This window comes from Pipra filicauda, unplaced genomic scaffold (genome assembly GCF_003945595.2).
Source record: "Pipra filicauda isolate LSUMZ 115617 unplaced genomic scaffold, ASM394559v2 scaffold8_size5757611_pilon, whole genome shotgun sequence".
NCBI classification, from domain to species: domain Eukaryota; kingdom Metazoa; phylum Chordata; class Aves; order Passeriformes; family Pipridae; genus Pipra; species Pipra filicauda.
The window spans coordinates 5,563,586-5,582,528 of record NW_024105087.1 but is presented as its reverse complement, the minus strand read 5'-3'; the positions used below and the strand labels follow the sequence as shown (position 1 = coordinate 5,582,528).

Genomic DNA, 18,943 nt, shown 5'->3' with positions numbered 1-18,943 from the left:
ATAGGAACCCATGGAGGGAGTTTCCAAATCTCTAATCTTCAGCTACCTTTGGGTAAGATGCCTTGTTTTATTTAGGATATAGACACTGGTCCTTTAGAAGACAAATAAGTTTTGACTTTCTTGTTGCTGTTTAATTTGTCCTTTAGCCAACATGCTGAGGAGGTATGTGCTGCTAATGAAACACTTATGTGGAACTATCTTTACAAAACCAGCTCCCTCGACATCTGGATTTCCAAAAAAAAAAAAGGGTTGGACCTGATGATCTCAGAGGTCCTTTCCAACCCAGCTGATTTTATGATTCTATGATTTTGGGGCCCATTCTGCTAAAACTTATTACAGATCTAGACCAAGGTCTTCTGTTGTAGTTTCTCTAAGGGACCTCTCAGTCCTCTAGAGCAAGGAACTAGAGCTTCCAGTCATCTGTCATCTCCTGAAGTACATAAAATTCGGATATGTGCTTTATGATTCACTTTTAGGTGAATATCAAGTGTTTATCTTGCCTGCACGTTCTGAGCATGAAGTGGTAGATGACTTATCCCATGATGCAAACTAACTCAGCATTTGAACAGGGCTTGGAGAGTAAGTTCCCATCTTGAGAAAGTGCTGTGAGTAGAAGGATAAGTCATGCCCACCATGAGGCATGTAATTCCAGGAATGACCTCAGGTAAGATTTATCTTATTGAATCATATAAAGTGCCTTTTGTGGTCCCAAGAGTAGTTCTTGATTTTTTTTTTTCTCTAGAGACTGAAATCTTTTTCATCACTAAAGTAAAAATGTCAGGTTTAGATTAGATACTAGGAAGAAAATCTTCACTGTGAGGGTGGTGAGGCACTGGCACAGGTTGCCCAGGGAAGCTATGGATGCCCCATCCCTGGAAGTCTTCAAGGATGGAGCTTTGAGCAACTTGGTCTACCAGAAGGTGTCCCTGCCCATGGCAGGGGGATCAGAAAGAGATGATCATTAAGGTCACTTCCAAACCATTCTATGAAGACATTTTACACTTTTTATTGTAATCTTGAACAGAAAAATACTTAAAGCTGTGTAATGAAGTCCCAGTGGACTCTGGCACCCCTCTGTATGTAAACCAAGTGTCTGTCTTACTGACTTTAACCATTAAGATTATTCACTGCTGGAAGTACAAAGAAAGGTACTCAGATCAAGAGAGCAGCCCCAAGCACCAGCCTCCTTCCCCAGCCCTCCTCAGGTCACACAGTGCTTCCTCTGCTGCCTGGCTTCAGCCAGGGGAGCTATCCCCATCTCTGGGTGCTTGGGCCAGCAGCTTATCTTGGGGCTGCAGGTCCTACTCTGGCAACTGGAGGCTTGACTACATGTCACAGAAAGGCAAAATCTTTCTAGCTTTAGTTCCAAGTACCTCCATGTGTTTGCCTACAGAACCACAGAGTGGCTGGGGTTCAAAGGAGCCTCTGGAGATCATCTTGTCCAACCCCCCACTACACCAACCAAAACACAGCTGGTGTCATGTTCACTTGATGGTGTCAGTGCTTGAATTACTTTAATATAGTAATTCACACATTGTAATTCAAAAGGGATGCTGTGCTTTTTTCTCTGGTACAGTGCCTGTCAGCGAGAATCAAAGCACTGAGCGTGACTGCTTTCCCCATCCTCAGATGCTCCTGGCATAACTCCAAACCATCTGCAACGAAATGCTGGGGGTTTTCTCCTTGATTAACATAAACTGCTCTTCTTGTACATTAAAAGAAAGCAAGACTCCCTGAGAGGTTACTGTGATCACTAATAGCTAAAAGCAGCCTGGCTTTATCAGTCTAAAAAGGATTTTGAGTTGCTAAAATGCACTGCTCAGCCTCTGCATCGTTTCTGGGTGGAAGTTATGGTCCCATCCAGAAAGTACTATTCCATAACTAGCCATTGCAGTATGAGATGGTACATCCTAAACATCATTCAGCAGCGTTTGACTGCTGGTTGAACAGAGAAATTAGCTTTTATTGTGAGCTTGCAGAGCACACACGCTACTAGTCCTGGTTTGAATGCTGTGCTGTTGCATCAGCTCAGGTAACTCCTGAGCCGAGGGTGGCCCCTGCCACCACAACTGGTGCAGGTCAGGTCCTCCTGGCACAGCTCTGAGGCACAAACTGAATACCCAGCCCAGCTTTGAAAGCCTTTGATCAGTGGCATTTAGTGACAGGCAGAGCTCTGCCAGCACGGCAGATACTCCTTTGGCTGTGAAATAGCCTTAGCAGCAGACATTAGTGTGTAAAAGAGAAGTCTGCTCTATGCTACTTCTAAATAAAAATATAAGTAATTGATTCAGCAGCAGCTCTAAGGCCTTGAAGGCCCTTATTTTCTTTTAGAGTCCTTCCAGTGGTGCAGCCACAGCATCCCTGTTGCAATACCAGCACCTCAGGTCACTTGCAGACACCCAGTTTCAACAGCTCTTTCTAGGAAAGGCGGGTTGGTTTTCCAGAAAAGTGACAGCTGCAGTATGGAAATTGGTGGAAACTGATTTCCAGTTTAATGTCAGTCCCTCTAATTGGTTAGCATTGCAGAAAATACATTCCTGATTGCAGTTTCCAGTGCTATATTTAGTGGCCCGTTCCACATGCCGGTTACGGCGCCTTCCCTGAGCCTGCCCATATTTCCGGGGACATTCCATGGCTTGTGTCACCCCCAGCTTTCACTGGTGGAATTCAGGTGCATTTTTATTTATCATGCATACCCACATCCATAGCACCTCCAGTGGAAAGGGCCTTGTCATTTGTTCCCAGACTTTTCCGCATTGGCAATATCCCAGGAACCAAGCTGACTTGCCCGCTCCCTCTCAGCATGACAAGATTTCCCTTTTTAGGGTGGGCAGGGTGGCTGCTGGAGGGAATGGTCACACACAACAGGGTGGCCCTCTGTGTCAAAGGGTGGGTGTCACAGCAAGTGCACCTCAGCATGATGCCTGCAGAACAGTGAAAGCAAAGTCCAGGGGGAAAAAAATAGAAATTTCAGGTTTCACCTGAGCCCAGAGCTTCCTCTTCACCAAAACAGCCTACACCCATGAGCGCTGCACTTCAGTCACACTCACCTTCCTTTGCTTCAGAAGTGGAAATAACCTGGTGTTTTGAAGAGGAATGATAGATGCCAACGTGACTCCTTGAAGCCAAACATCCACCTCTTGCTTGGTGTGTCGGAAATTGCTGGTCAAACCGGAGCAGCCAGGAGCAGGACAGCAGCATCTCGCTTTTGACACGAGTTCGGGACCCTGGTTATGGACACCAAGCACTTTGTGCTCACCCTGTGCCAGCATTATTTGTGTTAAGTCAAAGACAAGGCGTTTACGTAGGCTGAGACTAATGTTGCCCTATTCCCTGATGCACAGAACAAGGCACACAAAATCCCCAGCCAGAGTTAATCACAGGGGCGTAATCAGAAAGTTAATCAGGGAAGCTGATTCTGTAAGCTAATGTTCAACTAAGGGCAAAGAATTTTCTGGAGTCATTTCCCGGACAGAAGGGGCAGGAGGTGCTGGGGAGGAGGGGAAGAGGAGGAATCTTCATTCTAGTGAGAATCAGGGAACCATTTCAGGTACTTTTTTGACAACTAGCCTGTTTGGCACTTTTTTATAGATAATATTTGATATGTCTATATTTATTTATATTTTTATTTTTCATAGATATGTGGTTGGTGCAGTTCCTCCCCTGTGATGCTGGGCTACTGGTGCTCAGGGTCAGGGTAGTCTTCAATGGGAACAAATCTCTTTCCCCTTTGCTGGCAAAAGGCAGCAAGAAGCCAGAGGATAAAAAAAAAAATATCACAGCTCTGCATTCTCATAGCCCAGCCTCTTCTAGCATGAAGTACTTAAAAATTGAAGTCAAGCTTCTCTATAGGTCGAAGAACTGGCCTACAGAAGGAAGCCTTAAAAGAGCTGGGAAAGGACAGGAGTAGCAGTAATCAATCAAAATACAGATACATTCTGAAAACAGAAAGTGATATTTGCCTGCAACTGAGAGGAGGAATAGTCTCTTTCCTGTTTTGTTTTTTTTTCAGTCAGTAGAAACCCCACCTAACATAACTGAAGCACGGCATGCATTTTTTGGAGTCAGTGTGTGTGATTTCTTGAGTCTTAGAATCATAGAACCACAGAATTGTTTCGGTTGGGAAGGACCCTTAAGTCCAACCACTGATCCTTATGGGTCCCTTCCAACTTGAGATATGAGTCTGTGATTCTCCAGCACTAACGGTGTGTAAGTATGGGGAAAAGTCCTTGGACTCAAATCTAACTTGAGGAGGGAAAGCCCATCAAAGCAAACAGCATAAACAGCATTTCCCAGCCTGCCATAGCAACTTCTCTGTAAAGATAGGAACTGCTCTGTAAAGATAGACCCTGCAGCTCTTCAGGTCAGTCTAACCAAAACACACAATTAAACTGCAGAGTTTCACTTGCACTTTCTGAGCTGCTGCAGTAATGTATCTTTTTTTTTTTTTTTAGTTACATCTTCGGCACTACCAGAAACATGTGCATTCTCTTTAATTGGCTTGACATTTATATGTCATCTTAATTTAAAAGAAAATTACTGTGGTTTATAATTCATGTTTCATCTTCTGGCTTCTGTCCACTACTTGTTTCTAAATACACTCACCACTTACTTCTTTAGTCAATATTAGTTGCTGTGTATATAGTGTTTATACTGAAACAATACATGCAAATATTGCTAAAGCCCTTGCCCCCCACTCAGTAACCATGACTTCAGATGATGGCTGGAGTTTTCACTTTCCAAATTCTTTGCCCTCAGGGCATCTCATAGCAGTTGCTTCTGTGTCTCTTATTTTGTCTGATGCAGGCAGCCTCCCAACCCTGATTGACCTAAATTTTTGCTACATCCAACAGCTCTTCTCTTACAAAGCCCAAGAGCTGGAGCTTTGAAGCAGATGCTATTACTGGACTCCCACCTGTGTCACGTACCACACAGGCACCTCACTGCTGTCACAAAAACAGTCTTCCAAGTGCTGCATGATGATGCCAAAGTATGCATAACTATGATGGCCAAAAATACATGCATGTGAATATACATGTTTTCTGGTCATCATTTTATATACATAAAGAGAATATATGTTATATATCTTTATTTATCATCTCCTATCACCATGCATAAAAATGAAATATACCTATTTCATGATAGGCAAAACTACTGAAATTGATTATTTCACTTCAGATGCAATTTGACAAAAGCACAACCTCTGTAAGCCTTGGAAGCCAAAGGCAAGGGCTGCCAACCTTGTGCTTTCAACAGCAGCATCACAGTGACTCAGATATTAGCTCAGTATGGGAGTTAGTACTTCAAGGTAGTAATGAGGATGCACAGGAACCTGGAAACCCCCTCTGGATAGCACATGCCCTTTTTTTTTAATCTGCAGCTGATTTTTTAGTTGCTGAATCCAGGAGCCCTTCGCTGCTTCTGATTTGTGAGTGCATTAAAAATATCTTGAAGTCAATGGAAAAGCTGTTGCGTGTATTTTAGGGTCAGTTTAATCTTTTTCTTGTTGTGTGTTCTTCCTTAACTAAAGGAAGCACCAAGGGACAGAGGATTATGAAGGACAAGGAGCACCTCAAGCCCACTGAACATTCCAAAGTGTTTTCTTAGGCAGGAGTGGGCATGAAGGGTGTGGAATGACCAGGCTTTTATGTAACAGCAGCCAAGAACAAGAACCTGTACCTCCACCTTCTGCAACAGCCCCAAAAGTGCAAGCGCAGGGTCAGCATATAACACACATTCCTGTACTCCACCAACTCCAGTTGTAGCCCGGAGCCCTCCTCCTACTCTTTTAGCCACATGCAAAAAGAAATTCTCTTCCATGAACATGTATAGGGTTTTTTCTCTTAAACCTTCAGAAAATCCTAGCAGTCCCATCATCCCATGGCCAGGACTTTCCGTTTAACTGCAGTGTTAAAAGACAGCATTTTGCTTGAACTCCTCTTCTGACAGCTTCACTTTGTAGCGCTAAGCCAAGACTCAGATAGGCCACTGGCCACAGGAAGGGAGAGATGTTTTTACAAACACAGCCTCTGCTCTATGACCTGAGATTTAGATGCCCAGAATGCTGTTTTTAAAAGCAAATAACCAAAGATTTTCATTAAGAGGGAGTTCAGCATATTGCCTCATGCCGGAGTCTTTTCTGGCTGTGACCTTTCCAAAGGAGCAGTGCAAACAGTACAAAAAATAATAATAAAAAAGGAAGTCCTGAGCTAAGATCAGGGTCTTATGACTCTTCATATGCTCACATTCACACTTGTTGCTTCTTCCTGTTTATTTAAATACATCTCTCTGTGTGTTTGTGCATGCACATGTGTGTATGAAAAATAGAGGCTGTAATCACACAAGGTCCACGTTATTGTGATTTTACCACTGGGATTTTCCATTCTCACAGCTACATCTGTGCAACACTCCACTGTTTTTCAGGGGGCTGATGACATCTGAAGCAGAAAATTTATTTCAAAAGGTGCCTATAAACTGTTAGAAAGACAGTGCTCTTTGGCACTCTGTTAACTTCCTATTGAAAAACATTAATATTAGTAGAAAGAAAAAACATGCACCATTATTTTCTGAAATGAAGATCTGATTATATGATGTGCTGCTCTTGCTCTCAAAGAAAGAGGCAGGGTTGCTGCTGTCAGCTTGCACTGCAAGCTCTTTGCTGTGCTATAAAGAGAGTTACTTGTTTTAAACAAGCACCTGACGTGAGCTGACTGTACAGAAAGATGGATTATGACGGGCAGATAAAAGGAGAGGGCCCTTGAGCTCTTTGGTGTTGTCAAATATAGTTGCTTTTCCTTGATTCTCTGGGAGCAAGTAACTACCTGAAGATTTTTGTGGGGTTGCTGTTGTTATTTTCAAATGTGTGAGCAAAGTCTGTTTTCAAACTCCATCTCTTAATGGAAACACAGACTGTAAGATCCAAATGCACCCTGCAGGTTTCAAAATAAGATGAAAGCAGACAGGAATCCAAAGAACATGCCCCCTCACCTTACTTTTTTTTTTTAATATGGTCCATGTATTTCAAAGCCAATCTTAATTTGGGGAAAGTGAGAATAGGCTGCTTCCTTTTGAACATTTGATACTGGCAATGCCAACTCTCATACACCTGAGGGCAAAGTGAGTTGCAAGCTCTACTATCCCAAAACAACAACAAGGAGGGAGAGAGGGAGAGTCATAAATCATAGCCTGATTTGGGTTGGAAGGGACCTTAAAAATTGTCTAGTTCCAACCCCCCTGCTGTGGGCAGGAACACTTTTCACTAGACCAGGTTGCTCAGAGCCCCATCCAGCCTGGCCTTGAACAATTCCAGGGATGGGGTATCCACAACTTCTCTGGGCAACCTGTGCCAGTGCCTCACTGCCCTCACAGTGAAGAATTTCCTCCTAGTAAGCACAGTACATTTGTTAAATGCAGGCTGGGGAGAGGATTACATTTTGTTGGGGTTTTTGTTTTGATTTTTTTTTTTAATGGTCATTGGTATTGCTGGGAAATTTGCTTTCCAATAATTTCAAATGATTAGCTAAGGATTCTATCATTCCTGAATCACAGTGGTGATTCAGCAAAGGCAGAAAACAAAACATGTCTGTAATACCCACATGGAACGGGACTGAGCACCTCATGGAGTGCCCCTGATTGATTAGCAGCTCTTACATGGCCTTCCTTTGGGACCTGGAAATAGCTTCCTGAACTACAAGGAGCTGCCTTCAGGAAGCACTTTAATACATATCAGTCTCTGACATGCTGTTTTTTCAGCTGGGAGGCTGTGCAGAGCCCAGGGAGCCCCAGGACATCACTGGAATCCAGCAGCCATTCCTCCTCTCTCTGTGTCTCTTCCCAGCCCTTCAGCTGGGTGAATGAGAGGCCTCCTTTGGGCACTCAGGGTCAACTGACGAATTTTAAAAAGTCCTTCATCCTAAAAACAGTGGAGGTTTTTTGTGAGCCACAGGATAATGAGTTTCTAACGTTACTTACAACTTTAGATTTAAGATTACATGTTGGCGTTGCGTTGATTTGCACAGGAAATCAGGCTGCCATTTTAAAAGGAACGTTACTGTTGCTTTAAAATCACCCAGGGCTCTCCTTTTTATCTGGGAATCGCAGATTGTTTAGTAAAACATCAGTCAATGACCTTGAAAAGTAGGACTTTGGAAAATAAAAGCCCATTGGAACTATACGTTCTGGTGAAAGTGAAAATACTCACAGAGGGCACAAGGAACACGAACTTCCGAGAATTTATAAAAGCAGGAAGTCAGCAGATGATCACCCTGGGGGAACGCTGGTGCAGGGCTACAGTTTAAAGATGGCACTTCTACTGCGTCATACAGGATGAACCAGGTAACAAGAGTATGATCAGCACATGATCAAATGTTATGGGAGACAAAGACAAAACCAGGTATTTTCGGCTGCAGGGTGATCCAAGCCATAATCGTTGATCAGTTTTGTCTTCATGCAAAGCTGCCATATTTGAGGGGAAACAGTTATTTTTTCTGCTTTCCCATTTTCCTGATTCCAGGAGGGAGAGCACTCGTGAGGCGCAGATGAGGGTGGTGAAGGTCACAGGGAGTAGCAGAGCTGCCTCTGCCTAAACTCTTGTATGAAGTCCCACAGTACACCCTTCCATAAAAGTCAGAGCTTAACTTGTTTTTTAGATCATTAATCTGTATTTCAGAGCTGAAATTAAAGAGAAAAATATGACTTCCATTAGGGGTTCTCATCTATTTTCACTATATCTGGAATTCTGGTTTTTAAAACTACTGACTTATGAAAATGAAAAAAACCAACGACAAAGGTGGAACTGTTTCATCTTTAATGACTTTTTGCTTTGGAGAGATTACAGTACACATAAAACCCTCATGGATTTATTTTGATGCTTCTTAGCATCTTGATCACGATGAAGACATGAGACATCAGAAACCCCACGAAACCCTAATGCACAGCAGGTATATGCATGAGTACTAGGACACAGCCAGAGCCTGTACCTCGACCTCTCGCCCTCCCCAAGTTGCAAACTGCTTCCTCCCTGGGCAGCTTTCTTTTACCAAGGTCCCTTCTGGTCACTCCCAAGGTCCAAACTCACACGGCAAACCATCAAGATAGATTAACAAAGAGATAACAAGGAAGTTAAGAGTTTTTATTTCTGAACACGATGAGACTAGAAGAGTAACGGAGAAGATTCCTTTAGGCTCTTGACATACGTTCAAGGGTCATTTTGTAACTGTTGCATCACTTCCCATTCTTCTGGAATCTGAAATAAATCCCAAACATACTTCTGAATCATCAGGTGGGTGCCTCGGATGCCTCAGATCCACCCAGAGCCATCACAAGGAAGCACTGACAGCAGTCCAAGTGTGGTGGCAGTCTTGTACAAAACTGTCACCCACACATACAGAAACTAGAAACTCTTTTTCCTCCCTCATAGCTTTTTTTAACCATAAGAAATTAGATCATCACTCCTTGTGTAATTATTGAAAACAAGTGATAACAGTTTGTGGCAAAGACAGTTTATTAGGTTTCTGGAATTGTGTCTTGCCCTCCCCCAACACATAGAAAATGATCCAACTTTACAATTTGGTTAAAGTGAAAATGCACATACAAGGTATTCAGTATTTTTGACATCCATTTTGGGGGCAGAATGTCACCACTGAAAGCCAGGAAGCAATACTGAATCCTGCATTACTGACCACGTTACTTTTATGGCAAAACCATTAAAACATGCTTTGTGCTGAACATGAAATTACATACTTGAACACCATTTCCACACAATTTTCATGACATGAGGGCCTTTATTTACAGGCTGTGACAACTCAAATAAAGCTTAACAGGAATGCAAATTTAACAGTAACACTGTAGCTACATCATTTCCTTACCTCAACCCCCAACCTGATCGACTGACTTTGAAATTCTGGGGTTATTTTATTAAAAAAGGAAAAAAACCCAAACACAAACCAATAAGCAAAAAAAAACCCCACACTTGTCAACCTCCTTGGTAAACAAATAATTAAGATGGATCCTTTTGAGAAAAAGGATTAAGGACATGAGTGAAAAACAAGCTGTCCAATAGGACTGTAAACCATATTTATTTACAATAGTACACAGATAAATTTAAGATCAATCCTTTTCTTAAAAAAAACAATAAGTACACTAGTGTTAAAAAGGTGATTGTTTCTGAAAGGACTGTAGATTCTAGTAAGGTTCAGAGTGAATACAAAAGCTCCCTTTTACAAGTGTTTCCTAAGCAAAAATACTGTCACAGTTGAAGCAGCTTTATAGTATAACCTATTGTTTAGATTATTTTTAAACATCTTCATTGTATTAGACCAAATTGAATGCTCTTTCTAAATCGAGAAAAAAGTCAATGCATTTTTATTTTGTCGGTTTAAGTTGCAGTGGAATTACATCTTAACAACCGTAATAGTTTACATAATACTAGTTATCTTGTTTCAAAGATTTGTTTCGAATGTGATCACTAGGGTGGCAGCTTCTGAACTGGCCCTTCCATTTAGTTTCCAGTCAGCAACACCTGCTACACATTGCCAATAATAATAATTAAACAAACAAACAAACAAACAAACAAACAAACCCCTTCATTTATACTTCAATTCCTTCAAGAACTAAGTCACAAGACATTGTTTGACATGGCATGTGAATGAAGTCAGATGGCATTCTATGGCTTACATTTTGCTTTATGCAATTATGTGCAACTTAGCACCGTTTTTATTATGAAACTCGACCTTATTACAAAACTTGACCTTCGACAGAAGTGAAAAAAAAAGCGGCTGGAACTACTAGAGCACAGAAGAAGATGGTTCTAGAGCAGTAATTTCCCTCATCTGACCCCTACTAACTCACACTAGCAATGCCAAGGATGCCCCACATACAGCCACGACATCACAAGCAGGTTTTAGCTCAAAAATCTGTAACAGATGACGTACTTGGTAGATTTACTGCATGTTTCAAAACCTACTCTAGTTTGGATTCAGAAATATTTTAAGCAAGTCCCATATTCATAACATTCCATCCTAGGCGTTCCCTTCCCTGAAATATGTTATCAAGTTGGTTTCTCAAGATATTTGAGAAGCACTCATTGTCACTAAAATCCTCCAAACCCCCATCTTTAAAAACCAATATGCTTTTGCCAACTTCACTAAATCTTTTATTTACTTAATTGTTTTTACTTACCCTGGGACACTCAACTCAAACACAGCACCTTTAGAAATACGTCCTCATTGAAGTTTTAGTAAGGTCAGAGAAGTTATGGACAGTTAAGACCCCAAATTTACCCCAAATCCTGTGCTACAGTACTTTCCATAAGAGGCAATGCATAGTTTAGTACCACATGCTAAATATAAAAAATTAATGAAGTTTTAAGTATCAAATAATAGTCTAGAGGTAGGGATAAGTTGGTCAATTCCCTTACCACTGCCATGAAGAAACAAAGTTCACAGTGGAATGACAGGCCAAACACCAGCAGTTTGCACTTACACTGACAGCCCAAACTTTGACAGTCCTGGTTTTTGTTTTTATAATAAAAAGGTACCTGCTTACTAATTTGCTAGCAGTCACCAAATATTCCTTCCTATGCCAAAAATCTCCCCACTTGCTGACCCAAAACCCAAGCTCCCCGGCTGTCAAAAAACTCTCTTTCTCCTACGTTATTCCAATGCAAGTAGCAACCAAAAATGTTAGTAAACTGGCCTACTATTTTATAACCTTACCACAAGTGATGAAAAACAACCTCAGGCAGCAAGAGCTCAAGCAGAATTGCTCTGTCAAAACTTCACATGAAAGTTTACGTTCCCATATATTTATAGTGAAACTTCAGTAATTCAGAAAGTACAATTACAAAGTGCAAGAGCATGAGATGGGCACATCTACACCAGGGGAAAAACAAACAAACAAACAAAAAAACAAACAGAAAACCACATTAAAGTGCCAAAGGGATTTGCTATAATTGCTACCAAAACCTGGAACTTTGCCAAGATCATAATTCTGAAGCACTTGCAAACAAGACAAGGTGACAGGCAGTGACAGTGGGATCTAACACCAGCAGGACGTGGCAGGTTTTGGTTCAGGCTTTATATGTATCTCGTCACGATCTGGGGGTTGACTAAGCATTAATGGCTTGTGACTTTTAAGCTTGTGAGCCAGTGTCATGAATATGGCCTCCACATGGTCATTGTCATTGGGGTTCTTGGCAGAGGTCTCAAACAAGGGCATGCTGTGGGTATCAGCAAACTTCTGCGCCAGGTCCGTGGGCACCTGAATGGCACTTCTCAGGTCACACTTATTTCCAACCAGAATCCGTGGGATATCGTTGGCAAGAAGGTGCTGTTTGCACTCCTCTATCCATGAGGGCAGACTGTGGAAACTGGCAATGTTTGTCATGTCATACACGAACACCACAGCGTGTACGTTCCTGTAGTAGTGCTGCACCATGCTCTTCCTGAAGCGCTCCTGGCCTGCAGTATCCCACAGCTGTATCTGCAAAGGGAAAGACAGTGGGAGAAAAACGTGTTTTACTGCTCGTGTTGGAAAACAACACAAATTTACCTGTAGCAAGGGGAGTTACATGATCACAGAAGTCTACTCTTCCGAATTAATCGTACTGAAAAGTTTGTGCTGAAGAAAACTGTTGCATTTACACAATTTCAGAAACTTTGGCTTTCAAAGATGCTCACGAATGAGGCCAGGAACAATGATGGCACAACTTGATAAAAAATACAAATTTCTGAAGGTTTGTTGGAGACTGTACTTTTTAGGATTTTTATAAAAACAAATGCTGAAATCTTGGCAATAGCACTTTCATTTGAAAGTAACACAAAATACATGTTACCTCACAGTACAACCCTCAGCTGACACGATTTTTGTTATTACCAAAAATGTCACCTTCCCCAAAGTTTTGTTCGCCGTCTATTGTGGTATTACATAAAAGTAGGAAGAAATCAAGCCATGCTTGATAACACCACCACCACCACCAAAAACAGGACAAAGAAATCTGTCCCTGCAGTGTATCCACTGGAATAAAACCCTCCCATGAAGAACATCTAACTTCAGCTTATTTAATGCCTAAACTGGGACCACGCTGCGGTTTGTAGTATCAAAATATGCATAAAAGGAAAAAAAACCCAAAGAAAATAATGCATAAACCTTTGCATGTTAGCTTAACATGTGACTATTGTTTCCAATACTAGGGTGTGGCTCTATCACACACATCTGAAAGGCAATTCCCATTCCTCGGGAAAAAGCTGAGTCCTGGCTTCCTGTCTGTCATGCACAGCTCATCCCTGATGGCTGGGGCAGACTTATTAGTATTCAGGCTTTTGAGCAGAAAATGTTTCCTCCCTGGGAATGAAAGCTGAGTTCTTCTTGAGACTCAGAACTCAAGGAATATTCAATGTTCTGTAGACAGTGAAGGTAAATTTAAAATTCAATCTGTCCTCATGAAAGTTACAGCTGCTATGTAATCGTTGAAATTGTTCTCCCATTACCACAGTTCTGCATTCCTTTGATCCAAATGTTTCAGTAAAACTTCTTTTTTAGAAATTTTAAGTGTCCTGAAAGTTGCCTTGTTTACCACTTTTACCAGTGCCTTTTTACATTAAAAAAAAAGGGAAGTCCAAGTGCCAAGAAAATCTGCTGACAGCAAGGATTTAAGATGCATCACTGAGAGAGAGAAGGATTACAGTATCACATAAAATTGTTTTGAAACAGTAAAAATAGGGTGAAACCCAACAGAAGCAGATGCAAAGTCTTGACAACAGTGACTACCAATGAAGACTTTTCCTTTAAGCACAGGGTTCATCAGGTTGGAAAGTATTAAAACATGACTATCCAGATACACGAGTCAATCACAGGATGTTATGAATCACACGTGTGACAGACTGAAGGAAAAACATGTTTCAGACGGTGTGACTTTTCCTGCAATGTTATGTTCAGCCCCAGCCACCCATCCTTGAGAAAAACTCAGACCAGAGCAGTTGGAAAAGGCAGTTCCTGGCTGCCTCAGGGGAACTGAGGATTTACATGAAAACATTGGAACAGCTTGGCTTCTGCAGCCTAGTCCAGTTCTCTGCAGCTTCTGATCCACAGACTTAAAAAGACCCATGTGCAGCTTCTAAAAGGGTCCTTAAGATTATCAAGAAAAAGAAGCCAAGTTGCCCTGCCTGTGATCACAGAAAATGATAATCAGTAGCAATCTGTCTCATTTTAGAGTAAAAACTCGCTTTTTGCCAGTGGTATTACACTCCACACACAATTGGCTCCACCTCCATTGTCTGTTAAGGGAGTTCAGACAATCAGATTAAACACAGGCTCCTAAGTTTGGGTAAGATTCAGTAACATACCCAGGTGAGAGATACTTCTAGTTCTCTGCACTTGCACAGAAAATGTTCATGAATGTGACAAATTAAAAAGAAAGAAGCACAGATTGAAGCAATCCTATGTTCAGACAACATAATGTTAAAGAATGACTACAGATAAATCTTGGAAAATGCTGTATCAAATTAATTTAAAGAGGGAGCTCATTTCCACAGGCAGCTGTGAGCTTACAATTCTCTCCCCAGCTCATTCACAGAGCAGAAATCAGTCATGCTTCAGTCAAGCAAGTTCCCCAAGTGTATTGCCAGCCTTGGGTAAAGAAGGGGAAATTAAATTAAAGTTTTACATATCTTCCAAGGTAAGCTTAAACTACAGTTCCTCCTAAATTTTATTTACATGCAGCTTTCAAGCTTGAAGGGTGCAAATTAAAAATGTTAATATTGCTGGCAAGGAGTAGTTTGCACTGAGAGGAAAATCCTTTCCCAATATTGAAAACTTCACACTTTGGAAGTTTATTTTCTCCTCTTTCCAGGTGAACTTGAGGACACTATTCCTCAAATTCCATTTCTGCCCCTCCCCCCAAGTATTTTCTCCACTGAAAAAACAAGACTGAAAACATTCACATTAAGAGATGTGCACTGATGAAGTAACATTAATACTACTGTTTCATTATTAGTCCAAGACCATCCATCTTCAAGGGAACACATTTTTTTATAACAGCCCTTTAAAATGTGTATTTTGAAGATATGGTTTAACAGCATAACTCAGTTAATAAAACCGTGTACAGAATCACTTTAGGGGAGACAAATGGCGTAATATCTATTAAATATATTGACTCAGCTATCACCTCCCACCTTCTGACTCCTTCTTGTGGATCCAGAAAGGCTGTTTTCTAAACAAGGACTCACTTAGCATGCATGGTTTGTAACACACTGCTAAAAACATAACTGGCCTTTGATAAAGATAAAATGGTAAACTATGTCTCCTTTTAAAAGATTTGGGCAAAAAAACTTGGAATAGCTCAAAGGTACAGAACATGATGTTCAGACTTCCCTGAATTTCATTTGCATCCTTTGCTCTTTTAATGTAGGTCAGTGAAGAGTGACATCATTGTTTTCATCAGTTTTCAACGGTTAGATCAATTGAGGGAGAGGAAAATTCAGAATGCAAAAAATTCATTTGCTGAAAGCTTTAATTTACTCATCACATTTAGGTGTCAGTGTTTCATATGAAGCTGTTATCCTGCTGTAAAAGCTATGAAGGAATACATGTGTACCTATGTCCTGGAATTCTACACAACTGCTGTTTGGGAGACCCCCGGACGAGAAGAACTGTGTTTGTGTTCCTGCCAATGACACAGCATTTCTCCAGCTGTGAGGGAAACGCTCAGTGCTGTAGCAGCACAAGGAGGACCATCCAGCTGGCTGGGGGAAGGGCAAAGGGAGAAAAGAAGACATTACTTTATAACCTCCTTCAGTGCAAGAGGAAAAATTCCCTTCGGGGCACAGCACGGACCACAGAAACTCAGTTCATTGAAGCTTCTCTCTGCTGGTTCAACAGGCACTGCTGGAGCTCACTGCCACATGTGAGAAAGGTGAAGATCAGTGAGAGGAGGTGCCAGAAAACCAAAAATTGGTTCAAACTTGACAACACTCTGCATCCCACTAAGAGCATCCCACTAAGTCCTGGCCATGATGACAGAGTTTATTCCTTTAAAGCTCAAACAGAACTTCCACAAAAGAACATGTCTCAGAAGAGCCTCCCTCAGGTCTCCGCCTTCCTCAGCGAGACGTAGTGTATTCTGCAGGTACTTCTCTCAAGAGTGCAGAAAAACAACCTACCACAACATGTGCAACAAAATGGCACGATAACCTGTCTGAAGCACCTCAGAGCTGGGGATTAGGCCATGTTCTTTTTCACTTCTCTCCAACAAAGGCCAGGCAGAGGCGATGCCAATGCCAGTCAATAAGATGGTGCTGACAAGACAAGACAATATCCCTCGGGAGTTTCTCTCCTCTGTCACGGACAGCAACAGACAAGGGAGTACAGAATTTCAGCTGTCAAAAAAGTTCTAGTCAGTGGTTTTCTAAAGGAAAACAAAGACTCCTATTCATCTTTATTTTTTAGTTAAAAAAGGATCTGAGGTAAAGAACTGCACAAGAGTAGGAAAGCAAACTGGCTTTTCTACTCTTGTATGCCCTCCACAATTTATTCAGTCAGTAAGTAAGCAAGGAAAAACTATAGCTTTCAGCTACATGACTGTAAGCTGTAATTATAAACACCAGGACTATTGTTACTTCCTTTTTCTACACAACTGAACTTTGGTCATGGAAACAAACCCTTATACAGAAGCAGACTTGTGCAGGGGATTCTGTTTAAAACCTGTTACTGCTGGTAAACAAACTGCATTTGTAAGCAGCTAGGAGACCGACCTGCAAATGACTGTCAGGATCACCACCAGCATTTCTCTATCTACCAGGCAGACTAGGTGTGTTTCATATGCTTTTATAATTTGCTTTCCAGCACAAAGAAGACAAAAGAGCATTTTTTTCCTCCCATCCGATTTTCCACTAAATTTAGTTCTGCAAGAGTAATCTTCAGCTAAACCTATAATCAGAGTAAAAGCACAGTCAAATGCAAGCCAAGTATCCAGCCCGTAGCTGTCCAGTTCTGCACCACATTTGCCCAAACCAATACAGCAAACAGAACCCTAACAATGAAAAGTTGAACCCTATTGCTCGATCCTGAACAACATTCAATTTCCTAATATTTCTAAAGCAAAATGATCATAACAGTGGCACCTACGCAGCTTGAAGGTTCAAGTATGTAACTTGAAGGTTAGAGTAACCGCAACCCTTGCCTAAAGACAAATGCAGAATTTCTGTGATGCAACAAACTGATGATACCACGCTAAAACAGAGGTAAGAGATCTACCTAAAGGCCCGTTTTAAAGTGAAATTACTGATTAACACCTGACAAAAGACGCACAAAGGTTTGGCCTATGGTAGGAATTGTTCATCATCACAGAAACCTACACAGAGGATACATTTCCAATAAGACCCAACCACACCAAACAGCTGGAGTGTGACAGGAGGCCTGGAAACTCCTGCAAGGGGCATGGTGCCCGGGATGCCCAGAGCTCAGAGAATCACAGAATCTGTAAGGTTGGAAAAGACCTCTGGGATCATGGAGACCAACCTTTGACCCAACACCACCTTGTCTACTAGACCACGGCACTGAGTGCCATATCCAGTCTCTCCCTAAACACCTCCAGGGACGGTGACTCCACCACCACCCCGCGCAGCCCATTCCAATGCCCAATCACCCTTTCCGTGAAGAACTTCTTCCTAATGTCCAACCTAAACCTCCCCTGCCACAGCTTAAGACCGTGCCCTCTTGTCCTCCTATTGCTGCTTGCCTGGGAAAAGAAGCCAACCTCCACCTGGCTACAACCTCCCTTCAGGTAGTTGTAGAGACCGATAATATCCTCCCTGAGCCTCCTCTTCTCCAGGCTGAACACCCCCAGCTCCCTCAGCCGCTCCTTACAGGACTTGTGCTCCAGACCCTTCGCCAGCCTCGCTGCCCTTCTCTGGACACGCTCCAGCACCTCAACATCCCTTTTATCACCCACGGGCGCCCAGCCTTGGCGGCTGCCAGGGGCTCTAGGGGCGAGCCGGGCACCCGCATCCTGCACGCCTCCCGCTCCCGCCGCCTGCCCCGCGGTGCCGGGCGCCGTGCCCGGAGCGGGCTGTCGGGGCGGGCCGTGCCCGGAGCGGGCTGTCGGGGCGGGCCGTGCCCGGAGCGGGCTGTCGGGGCGGGCCGTGCCCGGAGCGGGCTGTCGGGGCGGGCCGTGCCCGGGCCCGGCTCGGGGAGGGCCCCGCAGTACCTTGATGCGCTCGCCGTCGATGGTGACGGCCCGCTCGCGGAAGTCCACGCCGATGGTGGCCTCGGTGCGCTGTGGGAAGCGGCCGGCGCAGAAGCGGAACGTGAGGCAGGTCTTGCCCACGTTGGAGTCGCCGATCACGATGATCTTGAAGATGCGCGAGCGGGCGGGGGGCAGCGCGCCGGGCAGCGCCCCGGACCCCGTCAGGCTCAGCTCCAGCGAGGACTCCACGTCTCCCGACGCCGACGCCATCGCGGGCCCCGGGAGGGAACGGGACGGGTCGGGAATGGGAATGGGAATGGGAATGGGACGGGACGGGCGCGCGCCCGGGAAGCGGCAGCCTCCCGGCCTCAGCGCGCGCCGCGTCACGCCACGGCAGCGCGCGCGCGACGGTCTCGCGAGAGCGCGGCGGGAGGGGCCTGCGCGCGGCGCCGCCGCCGCCAGGGGGCGCTGGAATCAGGGACCCCGGAATCAGGAACGCGGAACCGGGAATGGGGCTGGGGAGGAACCTCCGGGGTGCGGTGGGAACCCCCGCACCCGTCCGGGCGTCCTGCGCGTCGTTGCAAAACGTGCAGTGTGTGAAAATTTTTTCTTAAAACAGGATGTTCCCCGGTGTTTGGTCTTCGTGCGCTTTTTCCAAGCCTGTTCATGGAGAAGGGGGATTTAGCCCGTGGAACAGAGAGCGGTTAATGAGCAAGCTTTAAGTGATGCCCGTGTGTTGGAAAAACAAATTACTTCTTGGTG

The 18,943-nt window shown here is 43.5% G+C and overlaps 1 protein-coding gene across 1 annotated transcript; it reads right to left on the bottom strand.

The window, feature by feature from the left end:
- Nucleotides 1-8,789: 8,789 nt before the first annotated feature.
- RAB33B (RAB33B, member RAS oncogene family) lies at nucleotides 8,790-18,545 on the bottom strand. The gene is made up of 2 exons (XM_027729716.2): nucleotides 18,203-18,545; nucleotides 8,790-12,480 (listed from the first exon to the last, which is right to left on the bottom strand). Exons 1-2 carry the CDS (start codon nucleotides 18,449-18,451, stop codon nucleotides 12,037-12,039), a joined length of 693 nt encoding a protein of 230 aa, XP_027585517.1. The 5' UTR covers nucleotides 18,452-18,545; the 3' UTR covers nucleotides 8,790-12,036.
- Nucleotides 18,546-18,943: the final 398 nt, after the last annotated feature.

Bases quoted from the DNA above. Each gene is read 5' to 3' on its own strand.
- RAB33B (XM_027729716.2), bottom strand. From the start codon at position 18,451: ATGGCGTCGGCGTCGGGAGACGTGGAGTCCTCGCTGGAGCTGAGCCTG. The intron at 12,481-18,202 runs GTACTGCGGGGC...TTCCCTTTGCAG, and splicing joins TCGACGGCGAGCGCATCAAG to ATACAGCTGTGGGATACTGC.